This window comes from Chaetura pelagica, unplaced genomic scaffold, assembly GCF_000747805.2.
Source record: "Chaetura pelagica isolate M959 unplaced genomic scaffold, ChaPel_1.0 scaffold141, whole genome shotgun sequence".
Classification (NCBI taxonomy): Eukaryota; Metazoa; Chordata; class Aves; order Apodiformes; family Apodidae; genus Chaetura; species Chaetura pelagica.
In genome coordinates this window covers 766505-784430 of record NW_009952059.1, presented here as the reverse complement: position 1 = coordinate 784430, position 17926 = coordinate 766505, and the positions used below count along the sequence as shown (strand labels likewise).

Sequence of the window (17926 nt, the reverse complement as noted above, 5' to 3'; positions counted from 1 at the left end):
TCTGACAATGACTAATTCAAGTAAGCTATTAATTCCAAGAATATGTCCTGCACTTTTATTATTGCTTTTGCAGGTAAGATGAGTTTTAAAAACAAAGAAACACAGTAATTTATCAGTGGTGTACATAAGAGTTGAAACTGCAAATTATTCCAAGACAATACCTTATATATTAACATTCAATTTTTAAAACACCTGTCAAAATGTATAAACAATGTAATGAGTAAAATTTATGATGAAATTGTATGCAAGTTTTAGTTCTGAAGCTGATAAACCTGGCATCTAAAAATCCAATTCACTCAAAAAAATCTACTTTGTAAGTACATGATATTTAATATTTGTAACATTCATTGGTAGTTCAAATCAAACAGGGTTTACAAGGAACTGCTACTGTCATTAGTCAAGCACATCATTTGTACTCAAGTCCCGTGATTCTCCATGGTTTAAGACAAAGAAGTCTTCTTTTTTCAAGCCGTATCTTTCAAGAGCTTCATTCAGTTTAACTGGAGGATCCAAGTAATACTGGAAAAATAAGAATATAAAAATAAAATAATATACTGTTGCAGCATTTTGGGGAAAGCAAGAATATCACTGCTGAATCTGTCATCACAACAAGAATGGTCGTTATTTTTAAAAATACCTAAAAAGGACAAGTATATTTTTGTAGAATTAAAATGTTTTGTTTAATTTTCAGTTTTTAAATGGTAAGAATGCTGATTTACAGTTGTAGAGTAGCTAGCAAGGCACAACCTATCATCCAAAATTTGTTGTTCTTCAATGTGTTGCAGTAGGTCCCTTTGAGGCAGACACAGGGCAAGAGGAGGAAGGGCTGGGCTCACAGCACAGCAGGTTGCACTTTCGTTGAGTAAAACAAAGTTCTTTAGCTTTGCTGTTTAACAGCTAGTGCTGTTTCAGTCAGGTCCCCCTGAAGTTACTTAATTGTATTTGTTGTATTTCAGAAAAGGCATCACCAGAGAGAAATCATGCATGTATGTGTGCTTCTAAAGACACAGCAGCATTTGTACCGTGGGCAGTAGCGACACAGCTTATTGGAAGCATCGTGGAGAGAAAATGTTATATTCAAGTTAAAGAGAACTGGACATACCAGGTGAACTAGACTACATCAGGACTGAATTATAAGCTAAAATGGTGCAACTAATGCAAAGACAAAGTTGAAAAACAGCTACCAGACAAGGTGTATCAAAGTAGATGTAAGTACTTCCTTTTTACTGCATTTTCAGTCACTGTGACGGTACTGGGTAACCTGCTTACTAAAACTGGGAACTTGGTCAGGGGAGAACAATTTTTTTTAAAACAGCAGCTCAGAATATTCTCGCTGATAGTTAACTATGAATTAACTATTAAAATACTATTCATTTTATTTACTAGACAGACATGATCAATAACTCCTGTATTGACCTACAGGCACAGTTCTTCCTGTCTCCCAGTGATGCACTGCTGAGTTTACTTTCATTACTACATACTTGCCCACACCTTTCATGTTCCTCAGCTTTCAGATACCAGAAATCCTCCACGTTTGTTCCCATAACTCTGTACTTTCAAATTAATCTTAACTACAGAAATACTTCTGTGATTGATTATGAAAAGCTAAGCATTGTTTTCAACTGCATGCAGCACATGCAGCAACAAATCCTCACTCATACAAAGTTCACATTTTAGGTATATATTTACACATACTTAGGTTAAGCTGCATAAGCAAAGCTTCACCAATTACTTCATACTCAAGGCATCTGAACTCATAGTGTTGACATTTACCTCATTTGCTAAAGCAAAGGTCCCCCAGTGAATCGCTACAGACTTCTTTGCTTGAACATCAATATGGATTCTTACTGCTTCTTCAGGATCCACATGCTGGTATTTCATAAACCACCTACCAAAACACAAAGTACATGTTTTGTGTCACCTAATTCAGTGCAAGATTTCTTCTTTACTTGCCTTGGGTAAATTACAAAGAATCTAAAAAAAAAAATTATTAAAAAATGCTCACCTAATCAGTAAAATTATGGAGCATGTATGTCTGAACAACATACCAAACACTCAAAAAACTGGAATATACCAACATACCCACACAACAGCAGTTAATGTATTTCAGTCCCTTTTTCAAATGGATGTTTTCTTATCTCTATTTTTAATAGCATAAAGACATATTACTGGTGCCTCAAGGCATTAAGGCCATAGATCTAAATTCATCCCTGAAAAAATGTCATGCTAGCAGTGCACACCAAAAAGTATGTGCTTCAGAAGATAGCCTGAGGGAACAGTGGTAAAGCATAAGAGAGGAACTGGCCATTCTTGAAAGATACCAGATTTTTACCATGTTCCTCTGATCCCCATCTTCCCTCCCCAGCCTATACATGCTTTGCTTCCAGCATTATATGACTGTTATAACTTAAAAGTTTAGATACCCAGCTGTAAGTAGGATACAGTTGCATAAACCAGCAGATCTTTCAGACTCTGTAAAGGATTCATCTTTATCTCCAGATAAGTTGCAAAAACAGCATAAAGACTGAAGCAAAAGAAAAAAGCAGCCATTTGCATGTGTCTAAACGGGTTAGATTAAGTAATGCTGTTTCAGAAGAAAGCCACAAAGTAATTCCAGATTTCTACTCAACATTTTGCATGGAAGAAGTCAGCTTGCATCCTTGCTATGCTTAAGACTGAAGAAAAAATTTTCCAAGAACATCACATAGACAAGCATCCTGGACATTTCAGCTCCATCTTCCAATTGCCCACTTTCTTTTCCCCCCCCCCCAATCAGCAATGTCCTTTTGCCTCATCAATTTCCTTATTTTGCCTGTACATTCTATTATGTCCTCCTTATAAAGTATACCTACAGTTTTCACTCCTGGGCGCATTTTTTGTCATCAGTATATCATTTCATTTATGTATTTTGATCAAACTTTGATTTTCATACCTTGGCTCATAAGCTCCAATGGGGATGGCTGCCAGATCAAAAGGTCCAAACCTTTTACCTATCTGTTCAAAAGCAACACAATACCCAGTATCTCCTGAAAAGAAAAACCTATTCCAAGGTCCTAAGACAGACCAGCTGCCCCATAGCACCTTGTTATCATCTGTTGCAGTCCTTTTGCACCAATGTTGAGACGGGGTGAAGACAAAAGTCACTGCATCATGACCAGGGACACAGTTCTCTTCCCACCAGTCCAGTTCAATCACGTTCTCACAACCACATCTCTGCATCCAGTCCAAGAGCCCCAGAGGCACAAACCAGCGCAGCTCACTCCCAAAACGTTCATTTAAGCTCCTGACAGTGTTGTAGTCCAAATGATCATAGTGGGTGTGGCTGATCACGACTGCATCTATTTTGGGGAGCTGCTCTACTGTGCACGGAGGTCCCCGGAAGCGCTTGGGGCCCATCAGCTGAGTGGGGGAAGCTCTCTGGCTGAAGATTGGGTCAGTAAGAAATACCAGTTCATCCATTTCCACCATAACTGAGGCATGTCCCAACCACGTGACTCGCATTCCAGTTCCCGTCTTCCCAGCAAGTTCCGGCTTTTGGACAAAGTAGGGTTTTAACACTGGAAGCTCCTTATCGAGTTCCTAGCAAAAAAAAAACCCAAAAAAACAAACAAAAAAGCACACAATATGCATGAGAGATTTCAGAATGTACTTGGCTGTGGAACAAAAGCTGCATACAAGGCACAAATCATGACGGTCAAGACTTGCGTTTTGTTTATATTTTGAGACAATCAGAGAACTGTAACACAAAACAGATGCCTTTTTAATGACCAGGCTACTTCCTCCTAATTCCCTCTTAGTTGTTTTTTTTTGTAACATTTTCACTTCTGTGTCAATACAGAGAAGAGAGAGCTCAAGAATATCCCATCAGGCCAGAAGACCTCTGAATAGCAAGAACCTGAAAGCACTCAGCATATCACTCTCTTGATTGAAAGCACTGCAAGGTACTAAGAGCATGCTGGGAAAGGCTTTGCAGTTGACCTTCCCCACCTGAAAAACAATATATCTATAGATATATACACACACACACACAGTCACTGTAACAAATGCTCAGGTTTAGATTGCACAACTGAATAATGCAACCCCGAAGTCCCAGCACAGATAAGTCACAAACCTACAGATGAAACAGAATGCCCTGTTCCCAACAGCACTCCAGAAAAACTGTTCTATTAGCCTCTAGCAGACCTGCTCTCTCTCCCCATTACATACAGAAGCAGGACATGAAGATTATACTCACTTGGCTTATGTTAGCTTTTACTGTTCTCTCTTCCCATCCTGCCAGTAATTTAATTGAATTTGTAAAACACAAACCAAGATCTCATTTTTAAGATAGACCTTAGGGCACTTAGCTAGGCTTCTCATTATGTTTTATTTAAGCCTTCAAGGTAATTAAAGTTTCATTATTACTGAATAAATCACTATGCTGATCTCCCTGTGTGTTCAGGATGCAGTCCCATGAATGACTCCAAATCAACCTAATCCATAGTTCTGTGTAACAAAATGATGGAAACCTTCCCCCACCTTCCTCTTGTTCCAGTGTGAAAACTTATGCAGTCTCCTCTCAAGTCTGATGGGTCAGAGAACTGACCCAGCTGAACATTAATCCAGACCAGAAAGTTTTCAGCTTAATCAGCTTCCAAATCTGACTCTATGTGTAGCCTCAAAAATGCTACTGTTGGCCCAAAGAAGGCCGGGACTGCACATTACCTACTGAAAGTGATCATCCAACCACTGTATGTTCTTTCATTGTGAACAGGAGTGGCGTTCTTCATTGCACTGTGGCTGAGATGTTTATACAACTTTTACTTGTAATAAATAAAGAGTTTTTCTATTAAAAACAAACAAACAACACCAACAAAAAAACAACCAAGCAAAAGTCTTCCAACGCTGCCTCAGTGTGGTAAGGCTCTCCTCCTCAACAGTTCTGGCCTGAACTCCTCGTATCACTTGAGGAGAGTTTTAATGAGTTAGGCAGCTTCTACAGACTCCTGACATTCTTCTCTCCTTGGTAATCACAGATGTCCCAGCACTTCTGGTTCCTAGTCAAGTTCTCCCTGTCATGGTTGCTGCTTTCATTCTTTAGGTCTAGGATAGTAGATTAGTGCTATCAGGAAGCTTATCCAGAGCTGACCTCCCATTCCCTTAAAAGGCTGGCTGATGCTGTGACAGTTCAGGAGCCTATGATTTCCCTTGCTAAAACAGTCCTGACAGCTTCAGGAAAGTTACTTTCTCCACAATATTTTATTGATTTGGAAGGCATATGTTGGGGAAAAAACCCAAACACACACACACCTCCACCCCCTTGTAACTCTACTGTAAGTAATAAAACATTAATGAAATTGCTTTTTCTGAGAGCTAATGGACAAACAACATCTACTGAAAAAGTTTCATTACTGTTTCCAGGAACGAGAAATAGATAACCTTCTATAAAGCTGAATATAAGTTCAGTACAACACAATCACTTAATTCACACACAAATAAAGCACGAGTATTAGACTGAGACTGCTTCTCCAAGAATGAAGTATCACTTTCTTGTCTCTATTTCATTCTAAGTCAATGGGAATGACAACAGCAGCAGAAATCTGAACCACAGAGTGTTATACTGTGATACTTCAATTTAAAAAATAAAGAAAATTTTAAGAGAGTTGAAAATCCACAAAATGGACATAATACTCAAACACTGAAATTAGGACAACCCAAATTACACATGGTTAAGTCAACAAATCAGGTTATAGAAAATAAATTAAACTCAGATATGGAATTCAATAATGAATTGTCATAATGCAATTTAGGTCAGTAAATACATTGCTTATGGAAAATGTTCTTTTTGAGTAGCTGGTTTTAGAGGCAGAATAGAAATCATCCTGATAATTCTAAATGAATCTATTTTTGCTGACATTTGACACAGACTGGTTATAAAAATTAGCATAAGTGGCTAATTGGCTAATGTGAAAATTCGCTAATTGGCAGATGTGAAAAATGAGTTCTTAACTGGGACTCAAACATGTTGTACTCGTTTTGACTGGGATAAAGTTAATTTTCTTCCTAGCAGCTCATATGTGGCTGTCTTTTGGATTTGTGCTGAAAACAGTGTTGCTAACAGACTGATGTTCTAGCTATTGCTGAACAGTGCTTACACAGTACCTAAACCACTAGGCTGGGAGTGTGTGAGAAGCTGGGAGGGGACACAGCTGGGACAACTGACCCCAACTCACCAGAGGACTATCCTGTATCATATGACATCATGTTCAGCAATCAAAGTGGGGAACACACACGTTTGGAGAGATGGCATCTGTTGTCCTAGGTAACCATTACAAGTGATGGTGCCCTGCTTTCCTGGAGATGGCTGAATACCTGCCTGACCATGGCAAGGAGTGAATTAATTTCTTCCTTTGCTTTGCTTGTGTGTGCAGCTTTTGCTTTACCTATCAAACTGTGTTCATCTCAACCCAGGAGCTGTCACACTTCTGCCCTTCTGACTCTCACCCATCCCACCTGGGGGGAAGCAAGCAAGCAGATGGGTGCTGCTTAGCTGCCTGCCAGGGAAAAACCACAACACATTTACACTATTAAAGGTTTTACAGGGATGTCACTAGGATCCACACTATTAAGTATTTCAAGCAGTTGATTTAAAGGGAGGACTAATCACTACAAAAGGCATTTGTAAAGCACACACTGACAGGTAGACCAATAAAGAGTAGCACAGTTTGAACAACTGGTATCCTGACCTGATTCACTGACACTTTGTGAACACAAGTTCAAGACAAACCAAAAGCATAAAGGCACTTTAACATGGACTCAGAAATCTACAGGTTTGTGACACACAGGCCTCTGATCCAAATCAGTGATTGCTCAGAGGATGAGATCAGAAACCGAACATTTGGTTGAGCTATCATAGTAAAAATCACACAGAGAAACAGCTGACCAAGTTACTCGTCAGTGCATGTGTTTTATGCTTGGGGGGTTTTTGTATTTTACAAAAGTATACTAAAATCCCTAGAATTACCTTTTAAAGCAATAAGGACTCAACTCATAAGATTTCAAACTTCAACACAGGTTCTGTTGACAGTATACTTCTTAAAACTCATGCAACAGGATAAAGTAACACAATGAACAAAATACATAATCTCATGGAACTTTCATCCTGCTATGGTACATTTTGTTCTCTGTCAGACTAACCAAAAACTTATTAATACAACAAGAATTATAACAGATCTTTGAAATATGGCATTAATGTCAGATCAGCTACCAACAGAAGCAAAATGTGCTTAATACTGTCTTATCTTCATCACTGGAATAATAAAAAAATTCCTCTTGCTGTGTCCCATCCCCCCTCCAATGTTGTCCTTTCCTTTCTAATGCAAAGCAAGAAGAAGCACATGACAGGCTTTGGTAAAACCAGCTAATTAGCTTAGGATTTTTGGCACTTGGTACATACCCTAATACCACCGTTTTTTACAGAAATGCGAATAATCTAAATTGCTGTTCCAACAACTAATAATTAAAGATACTCCCAACAGCACTGAAAAAAGTTTTTAATAAAGCCTGTAATGAGAATTCAAGAAGTCTATGCATTCTGGATAATCATGTAGGCTTATTGTGAAGGCATGATTATAATACATATAGCTTTTACACAGTGAAGGACATATCCTGGTTAATATGCTTTTTTATTTTTTTGCATATGCAAAGCACTTGGTACAGACAAACTGAACCTGCCTAGCACAGCAGGGTATCACTAGATACACTCAATGTGGAAATTGAAGTAGGAGTCTGCTTGAAAGACATACTATCTAGAAGTGCTAAATTAACTATGGAGCCCTTAGTCTCAATTTTTCACAAGCTCAGAAGTGCTTTACAGGTCGATTTAGGTGTGGAACAAGCATTGCAATGTCTGGGGACACAAGAAATGCATTTCATTGATCCCTATCTAGGTTTTTCTACTTCTGATTTACTTCACTGAGCTCCTGAATAATTGCAGGCACTTAATTAAAAAGTTTCATATGCAAAACAATAAAATTAGTTCAAAATTAATCCCAACTGGGTCAGAGAGACAGCTTTATGACTGGTACAGAGTAGATTTCTTTGTAATCATCCTTTCTTGCAAGGATAATCTCTAAATTAAAGGGGAGTGCCACAGTCCTTCACAGCCATCAGAAAGCTGACTGTTCTGCACTCTGTAGTACACCTTATCACTGCCTTCTAAGTTCCTCAGTCACTAACCAGGTTTCTGACTGGTGCTGGCAAGAGGCAAAACCTGTTGTGCCCATATGCAATAGGGCAGTGGTCAAAGGCAACTGAAAATGCCGAGGTGTGAATTTTACACAAACACAGTCAAAGTATCACAGCACAGTGCCCAGAGAGCTGCACACACAGAGGCACAGCAGCTGTTGTTACTACAAGGGGCAGATAATGTCTAGAAGCAGGACACCAAATCTAAAACAGCACATTGTTGGAAGGGATTCCAAGACTGTCGTAGGTTTGCTGTGCTTTCTGAAGTCAAATTATTATTATAGAACAGTCACAGCCAAGATTATTTATCCCTTAAACATTTTCCTTAAAGGAATGCCCAAACCTCTGACCATCATGTGTTACTAAGTAACACAACTTTTCTCTCCATAAAGCTGATCAAATTCCTTCCTTCACAGGTAATTCACATACAATAAAAATGAAAAATATAAGCTCTTCGCTAAATGCTGAGATTTATAGCTTAAGTATGCCATCTTGGATGCTTAAAAGCATTATTAACATCTATTAGTTCAAAGTGCTTTGGCTGTGCACCCTTCACCACAGCTTTTCTGAAGTGCAGTCAACACATTAGAAAACACTGAGAAGTAATCGTTGCTGTCAAAACTGCAGCCATCCTAAGACTTGTTGTGGCCACAAAGATAACCTGTAGCTTTCCAGTGTTCATTACTCTTCATAGAAAAGCAGCTTCTCTCAGAATTTTCTTCCCCTGCCTCCTTTACATACAATATCTGACAGAAGCAGTACACCAAGAACAAACAATGATGTTTCCCAGTGAACTGACACTGTACCTTTAGTATTTCAATACAAATTCTTGCTGCTCAAGTTAGTTTTAATATATGATAGTTTTAATCCTGGTGTACTGAAAAACACAGATTTGCAAGCACTTCCATAAGTAAATGACAACAACTATTTATTATATTTTTATGAAAAAAGATGTAACCTGTATAGTGAATGGCAGCCTGGGGGTGGGAGGAGAAAGGCAATTTTTTTAAAATGAGATGTACCATAGCTATTTCACGCAATACAAATGATGTTAGTAGCATGCCTCATAAGGCAACATCTATTAAAAAGGCAAGAGTGCAACTGTAGTTTATGACTGAGCTAGGAGGACATTTTTGTTGTTTTTGTAAAAACAGAGCTGGATAAATCAAAGGGGGTGGAACTAATAAAAAGAAGAAAATAAAGAGGCAGAAAGTATTAACTCACCTCTTGAGAAAAGTGATAGTAAGATCAGAAAAGCAATATTTACAAGTCTTCAAAAGATCACTAATAAATGTGAGCTAGAAGTTGTCCTATTTTACTGACTAGAGCAGAGATAAAAGCAGTCTAAATCAAGAACTGAAAACATGCAAGTATTTACCTGTTTTGAGCATGGCACATTGCTGTTATTTTTTTCCATGAGGGACCATTTCAAAATATTCGACAGGGTTGGAGATTTCCATGTTGGCCATGGGTTGACAAATCTGCCATCTTTGCCTCTCTTTGATTTAGTTACATCCTCTTCTAGTCTGTAGTCCAGCCTGAAGCTTTTCCTGGAGGTCCTGGAAGAATCGCTGCCCCTGGAACCTCGACCCGAATTCTGACGTTTCCTCACTGCTTCTTTAGGGTACTGGTTACCTGCAGTCAAAGGCTGTTCTTCATGCATTTTCTTATCCATTTCTGTTTCAGAAGAACTGAAATAAGTTCTAAATTAGTAACTCTTTTCTTGGACTAATATCAACATGCATAAGATTGAATGTTCTCACACATATTGGAAACAAGCCTGCCCTTCTTACTTTACCATCTACTGTTTTTTTTTCCTCAACAAAATATGTTTTTTAAAACATTTACTACTACATAAAAGACTTCAAAAACATGCTGTGGCAAGTAGACGTGAGATCTCTTTGTAGTTCAGGTAGAATTTTACTCCCTGGTATGCACAGTTTCGGATACTGACATTATTATCTACCAACTGCAAGAGTGAGGGGGAAGGGTTCCCTAATTTACATTTTGGAAGAATAGTAAGTTCCTTCTGAAACGTCTGACATTTAGTGCCTCATGTAATACGATCCTGCAGACCTGTCCAAAAGACACTGCAACTATACACTCAGTACCTTAGGATTTGCCTATATAGTGACTTCACTTTGTAATATGAGCAGCAACCTCATGTAGCATTAATAATACATTACTTCTACTGACAAGATGCACACCCAAGCACAACAGTCAGAACACAAAAGACGTTTGGTTCTATTTCCTATCTTGTCCAAAATGAAGAAGTTTACTGTAGAAACAGTAACTGCTTCAAATACAATTTTGATACAAATTTAACTTAACTGACTAGTGAAAGGACACAAGAAACTGGAGTATCTCAAATCATGCTGAAATGTCTTATTTGTATAAAGCTTATTTCTATCAAGTCACAATTCTGGGGAATTTCTTGGAAAACTGCAAACTCACTAGTCAGAGCCTCTTATTCCAAACTGCACTCAAGTTTTGCAGAGTTTAGGAATAAGGAGTCCTATTGACCTCATTATATCCAAAGTAGAAAAACCAAAACCCCCTATTTTATTTTAAAAGTTGCTGAAGCATTTAGTTGAAGCTAAATGCTTCATTTTTTTAAAATGTTCTGGGGTTTCGTGGGGTTTGGTTGTTGTTGGGTTTCGTTTAAATAGGTTTCTATTTTAAAGAGTGCACAACTTTCTGATACTTAGAAACTCCATTGGATAAAAACTAGAGGATGACCAGTAATGAACAGCACAATATACTGCTTAGGTAGAGGAATCATCTTTAATAACAAATTGTGAAGTTTGTCCTCTGAAAAACTTTCCACCACATGTTTTAGCCTATTATCATTAGCTCAGATATATTCAAACTTTAGCTTATACTTATATGAGAAACACTGGGCTTATGGAGCAAAGCCAGTTTGTTCAAACAACATTTTCAGAGAACAGAATTAAAGCCCAGTTTTCTTAGAAATTGTTTAACTCACTGTATCCCTCATAAGTTCATAATTCCAGAGCAAAAGGAATATATCATTACTGCAACATTCTAGGGGTTCTAATTGGCAAGCAGCTGAATATGAAGCCAAACGCATTTACTGGTGATGCTCCAACTTCAAATGCCGATCCCGTCCCTGCTGTTTCAGCAGCAGCTGATTACTAAACAGAAGGTGTGGTGTCAGTCACAAAGACATGACAATTGATATTGTGAAATATTCTTAACAAAATAGCCATTATTTTGCCATACACTAGACATAAAATATTAACAAATCAAAATTCACTTCTGATTAAGAAGCATGAACCATGTCCAGGAAACATTGCTCTATACCATTTTAAGCAGTAAGAATCAGTGCCACAAAAAGGATGGAATACGCAAAAAAAATTGTAATGGATATTTTAACTGCTACTTTAATTTAAGAAGGTTGGGTTGGTTGTTTTTTGAGGGTTTTTTTGCATTCCTCAAAGAGCATTTTTAATGCCAAGCCAGCTTATTAATTTAGCAAAGCATGCAGACACAGCACAAAACATCTACTCCTCTAAAAAACATCATGAAAACATATCACAAAAATTTAATCAGATAGGTACTTAATTCCAGGAAATAATTATTTTAACATCTTAGATATCTGATTTTTAAATATATATAACTACTGTAATTACTGCTCCTACAAGACATTTTATATTGGAGACTGGAATGCCTAAGGTTTTATTTTTAAGCTTCTGTTTATCTATTCCTTCATCTCTAAAATAGGTGAATTCTACTTTTCCTTAAATTTTTCATATAAACCTTTGATCTTACTCTGAAAGTATAAACCTCGAGGGGAAGCAGGGATCAACGATGCTGATTAAACAAAGACAATGCCAAAGCATTTAAGGCACTGCAGGTATCTGTCTGCCAACATATTTTCCACATGATGCACATAGATCACCTCATTAGTATTCCATAAGCAACCCAAGGGAGAAAGGTCGTCAGTGCTCAGATAATGCTTTAAACTCTTTTACATGCATAAGAAAGGGACACATTTACAAACAATTAAATAAGTATTTCTGATGAGCTGCAGATTCCTTTGAAGTATCAATCTTGCCAGTTAATTTCCCTTTCATTTCAAGTGGTAAAATATATACTAGAATATTAATGGAATTTAGTGAAAGAGATCTAATATTTCTTATTTTTAAAAAAGGTAGATGATAATTTCCTGAAGCCATAACTCATTAGCTTAAAATAAAATTCAAGCAGTTAGTAATCTAAGGAGATTCTCTTACCCTTTTGCAAAAGAAAGCCTCAGCATACAAAGAAATCTGACAGGTATATTTTAAATTTTAGAAAACACCTTATCAGAAGTGAGCTGATTTTTCATCCAGCTTTCCTGAATTCTTCCCCAAGAAAAATAATAGTCTGGCATTGAGAAATAAATGTAAGCACTAGATTGCCAGCCAAATTATGAGCAATAGAGACACCAAAATCAAACTGGAGTAGAGTTGTGTTCACTTACAAGGGGCAGGGGAAAGGGGTCATGCCCTCGGTGAATAGGAATTATAAGGTTCCACAAGAAATACACAAGGAATCTTCTATTTGTCACACTTTAAAACAAAGAGAAAACTGTTGTACTGACAAGCATTAAACAGCTTTCTTAACAAATGGAAATCATCCTTCAGGAAGGAGGTGACTTATTCTGAAACATGGACAAGTGGATTGCCACCATTAGTAAAAGGGGCTCAGCGCAGGCTGCAAACACGGTCACCCTCTCTATGCACAGAGACACTTGACTGTTTCAGTGGAAACTGGAACTGGATCAAGACACAAGCTACTGAGGGAGACCATTAGTCAACCCAAATCCACAAAGGCAGAAGGTATTCTAGACAGAACACCATCACTAGGACTAGGGTAAAGCCTAACATGAATCAAAACACAGAGCTCACATAACTGGTTTCCCAGCACCAAATACTAAGGGGCCCCTAATAATGCACGAAGCCAGACAGAAGTTAAGGATCAGGAAGGAAAACTCTTGTTTTATATATCCCAATAACAGGCTTACACCTGTAAACAGCGTGGGAGGACAGGGGACAACAAGTTTGAGGTCAAATGTTTATTTTAGCATTACTTACACAGCCAAAAACTTAAAGCAAAAAATGTTTGTATCCAAGTCTTTTGTTTATTTAGGAAAATAGGTAAAAGTGAAGTTAAACATGTTAGTATTTTCTGTTCCAAAAGAAGGCTGGAAACAGGATTCATTCATGTTACAAAACACACTTTGTCATCAACATTTTTCTTCTTAAATGATCTTTTTAAACACTGCAGAGCTTCAAGCCAAAATATTTTAACTTTGTTTAAAGAATAACTGCATCAACATAAAATCTATTGTGTGAATCTTCACCTTTTAAACCCACTTTCTTCTGACAGCCACTACTCCATAACTGAAATGGATGTAGTGCCCCTTGCTATGCATACAGCCATGCACAGACATGCTACCAACCACGACGTCTGCTAGAACAGATTTATGCTTATTTTCTACATAGAAATGTGGTCCTTATTTAACAAATTCATAAGCCAGAAGGTTTAAGAAAGATTTATTATGAAGCTATAATTTACTCGAACCCAACGACATCCACAAAACTTCACACTTGCACATTCCATAGCTTGCTTTCCTTCTTTCTCTCTATTTTTGATGCAGCAAGTTTGGTCCATTTCTAATTGCTGTCTCTCCATATAGACTACATCCAGACCCAGACTGAATTACACATGACTGAAAGGGACAGCACACAATTCCTAGCAAACTTACTTGGTTTGTACTTCAAACAAAGTAAACAAAAAAAAAAAAAAAGGAGTTCAGCTAAAAGGTATTTGAAAACACTAGGGATCATACAACTAATCTTTTGAAAAAAGCTCTATTGCATGCTCGACTTTCAAACAACTGCCAGCTAAGTTTTGGCTGTTCTTTAATTTTTTAAAATTGTCTGTTTTAATTAATGAACAGTTCTAGACTGGAAATTTCTGAATGATTTTAAACTTGTATTGTACAGTACTTCAGGCTGTTCATCATGCCCCTGCAGCCTTAGAAAAGCAAGAACCTGAGCTTTCTGCAAACCATATTTTGCTAAACAACTGGGAAGTTTTCTTTCATTATACATTTTTTATGACTGCAACAGCAATTATTCCAGACACTCTTGAACTTAGGATTTCACACAAAGATTATCTCTCAAGCTTGTAACTAGCATATTTATAAATATTTTTATTATTTGATATTTCCCATTACAAGTTGCAAGCAAGCACAAGCAGTGCAGAAATCTTCATTTGAATGACCTGATATTTTAGCAGCCAGCTTGGGATTCTGTGTGATGCCCTATTTCCATATTTTCCAAACATCCACAAAGCAAAAAAATCCATGCTAGTACAGAGTTCTCGCATTCTTGGATGCACCCATTTCACAGCACAGCTATAGGTTGCCAGCCCAGTTCTCCTCTGTTTTCAACAGATGTCTAAGTATCCGGACTCCACAGTGATCTTGTGTACTGTTCAAGATTAATAACTGAGCTGATAAGAGAAACAGAAATAGCTTTATCCATAAACAACCTCAAAGAATTAGGATTAATTCTTTGCCATTCTTGCCTAGTTTTGAGGATCAACAGTAAAACAAACATGAAGTATCTGCCCATGTTCATCTGTTGCTAGGCATATTCTAACAGCTGCATTACTTACATAGCCACCACCATTTCTGCCTGCATTACTCCCCCAGGCTTGCCAAAACAAATATTTGTGTCCACAAAATTAATTAGTTTAAGCAACTGATCTAGCTGATAGTCACTTCTTACCCTCCCATCCCCTTGAGAAGCATTTCACTTTCACTTGCACTACTGTGTAACTAACTATACAAGTGGCAACAAATTGGCTAGGACAGGGAAGGGTGAGATCAGGAATACACTGTTGTAAACAGAAACTACTTATGCCATTGTTGCTATTAAAAAAATAATTAATTACATACACTATTTAGAATTCACTCAGTGTAGCTCAGTTACACACACCACCAAACAGGTTCAACAATTCCCCCTACTCTTAATATATTTCATTTTCAATCTACTCCCTGTCCAAGGTTTCATTCACATTTAATACTGATGCTGCTTAAACTGTCTACCTTTTTCAAGAGTGATGTTTCATGTTATAACAAAGCAAATCCAGTATCTACCACCCAAAAGGCAGCCCACGCCCGTTACTGCACATTCCAACCTCTACTTGCCTGGCATTCATTATGGGAACTAAATCAACAGGAAGTTATTCATAGTAATTACAAGTGCCTATCAACTACAGCCTTATAAGCCTCTAGATACAAATGCAAATATGCTTTAGAGTCATGTCCATCAATAGTACCTGGAGCCAGCTATTTCTCAACCCTAGTTTAACCCTGATCAGCTATGGGCATTGTATTAACTGCATATAGATGACTCCTCCTAGAACTGGGACAATACATAACTATTTCCCCTTTGTTTCCAAGTGCCCCAGCTGACTGTCCCTGTCCAATCTGAGCGCTCTCTAGTCCCTAGCCATCATTATGAGCTGTATTTAATATTATAGATGTTTTCTGTTACCTGCACATTCTGGTTAGGTTATGATCCCTGATATGACAGGAGTTGTCCATATGGGCCACACATATTAACGGAGGTGATAGACCCTGCTATTCTGGCCTATTAAGTTATTGACCTCTTTACCCTCATCTTATGCTGCAGTTTTGAATCAAAGTATCCAGAAGTTGGCATGTGGCCATCACATTTAAAAGCACAGCTTAGACTAACGCTGAAGCACAAAAGCAGTGTAATTCTGTGCTATTGCTGAAGCAGTGACCAAAGGAAAGCAGGAGCCACTTTTCCCTACACCAGAACGCGAAATGCTTTCCTTTGATTTCTCCAAACAACTAATTTCATATGGCTACTTAATGTATAGGGAAGAATACTGGAAACACAGAAGCTGGAATGAAGTTTCTTACCTGCTCTGCAGGACTCAGGCTAACAACACACAGAAGCAAGGTTTGTGCATTACAGCTGTGTTATGGTACACAAGGCAATAACTGGATCACAAATTGAATGCAGGTAATTTTTAAAGTCAACAGAAATATAAGAGAAGATAGCACATGCACACAGCTGAGCTATAGATAAACCATGGATGCCAATAGCAATGATAATCTCCACTGATGGCCCTTCAAACATTTACAGAATTATAATAAAGCTTTTACAAAAGAGCAAACACAAAACTTTTACCATCCCAGCTACAGGAGCTGTACCCCAGCCTGAGTGTTCTGGAACCAGCTCCACTTCTGTAAGTATTTAGGCAAACAAGTAGTTTATTGGTTTCAGTTGGTCTAGTGATGTTGTTAGTAAGAGATGCAAACCTTTCCAGGATAGGCTTACGGTAAGAAAAAAACAACCAAACTTTAAAGTTTAGCATTTACAAACACACTTTAGCCACTTCCATGCATTAATAGCCTATGCATCTTGCGTTTAGTATTTTAGGTTATTATGTAATGCTGAAGCTGTTAGCACAGTTTTTTTCTTAACTAAAATGAAGTTTTAAAATATTACAAGCTTGCACTCTGTCCTGAGGGTAAAGGTTTCCCATCTGAAACCTTATGTCAAATACATATGACTAAAAATAAATAGTACCACACTTAACCAAACTAAGGCTCCACTTGAACATACTATGGTAGAAACCTAATTTCCTTTATAGCACACAGCCATAAAGGCAAAGAACTGCCTCCATAAAATTTTATAGAATTCATGTTAAAACCTTGATCCGTAGGATCCATGTGGCAAAGCAGGATCTGAAGCAGTTAATTTATAATCAACTCTGTCACTTTTATGTCTGCAACTGCACAATTGCTATCTCCACCTCATCTACTAAGCCTTTTAATTTTCTTTTTCCTTTTCTCTGCATGCCAGAATGGAACAAGCTCCTGTGCAAACCTCCTCTAGACTCACACTGAGAATGATTCTTTCAAACCCTATAAAACCTCGGTTGTCCAGGAAGCACGGCAATGCCCTAGCACTAAACTAGTTTTTATTTTCAAGTTAAAACAGTAATACACTTTTGTTTATATACCTATTTAGATACTTGCCTATTTTATTCCCTGTCTTCAGTTCAAAGTCCAAGCACACAGGACGCAATGTAATTGCTCTGCAACATAAACTTATTTCCCTAAATTCTAAGTCTACTCAGATTTCAACATAAGCTCAACTTTTGTTTGCCCTGACAACATTCTCTCTCTCTTCCTCTGCCTGTGTATGTATGTACACACACTCCACATATACATACATATATGTGGATTCCATAGAACTATTTATAACATTTGACTTCAAATGTATTGAAACCCAAACAAATCCAGGTTAGTTAAGACAAGGAAATTAGAAGCTGTTCTCTGTTGAAAAATACGGGTTTTTTTCTTGAATGTAACATTTCAAAGAGCATCTTTCACATGAGTTAAGCTAGAAGGTCATCAGCCTTTCCAAATAGAAATGTTTTAAATCTCCAAACCTTCCTAGTGGAAAGCTAGAAAGCATACATGATACAGCACCCTTACAGTTCTTTAACTGAAATACAGCCATTACAAGAAACTACAAGTGGCAGTACACGAGACATGGCAAAACACAAATACCCAAGGAAAGCGGAAACATCACAACATGTTAACATTTTTCATTACAATGTTTTTTCCTGTGTATAATCA

General features: G+C 37.6%; 1 protein-coding gene across 1 annotated transcript; it reads right to left on the bottom strand.

Annotated features, from left to right (window-relative positions):
* Positions 1-238: 238 nt before the first annotated feature.
* NAPEPLD (N-acyl phosphatidylethanolamine phospholipase D) lies at positions 239-9911 on the bottom strand. Its single transcript, XM_010004001.1, has 4 exons — positions 9605-9911; positions 2933-3579; positions 1774-1888; positions 239-519 (listed from the first exon to the last, which is right to left on the bottom strand). Exons 1-4 carry the CDS (start codon positions 9899-9901, stop codon positions 394-396), a joined length of 1185 nt encoding a protein of 394 aa, XP_010002303.1. The 5' UTR covers positions 9902-9911; the 3' UTR covers positions 239-393.
* Between the last annotated feature and the right edge of the window lie 8015 nt (positions 9912-17926).

Coding starts and splice junctions, on each gene's coding strand:
- NAPEPLD (XM_010004001.1), bottom strand. CDS start 9,901: ATGGATAAGAAAATGCATGAAGAACAGCCTTTGACTGCAGGTAACCAG. Junction 3,580..9,604: donor ATGTGCCATGCTCAAAACAG/GTAAATACTTGC, acceptor TTTTTTTGCTAG/GAACTCGATAAGGAGCTTCC. Junction 1,889..2,932: donor ATTGGAGCTTATGAGCCAAG/GTATGAAAATCA, acceptor GTGTTTTGGTAG/GTGGTTTATGAAATACCAGC.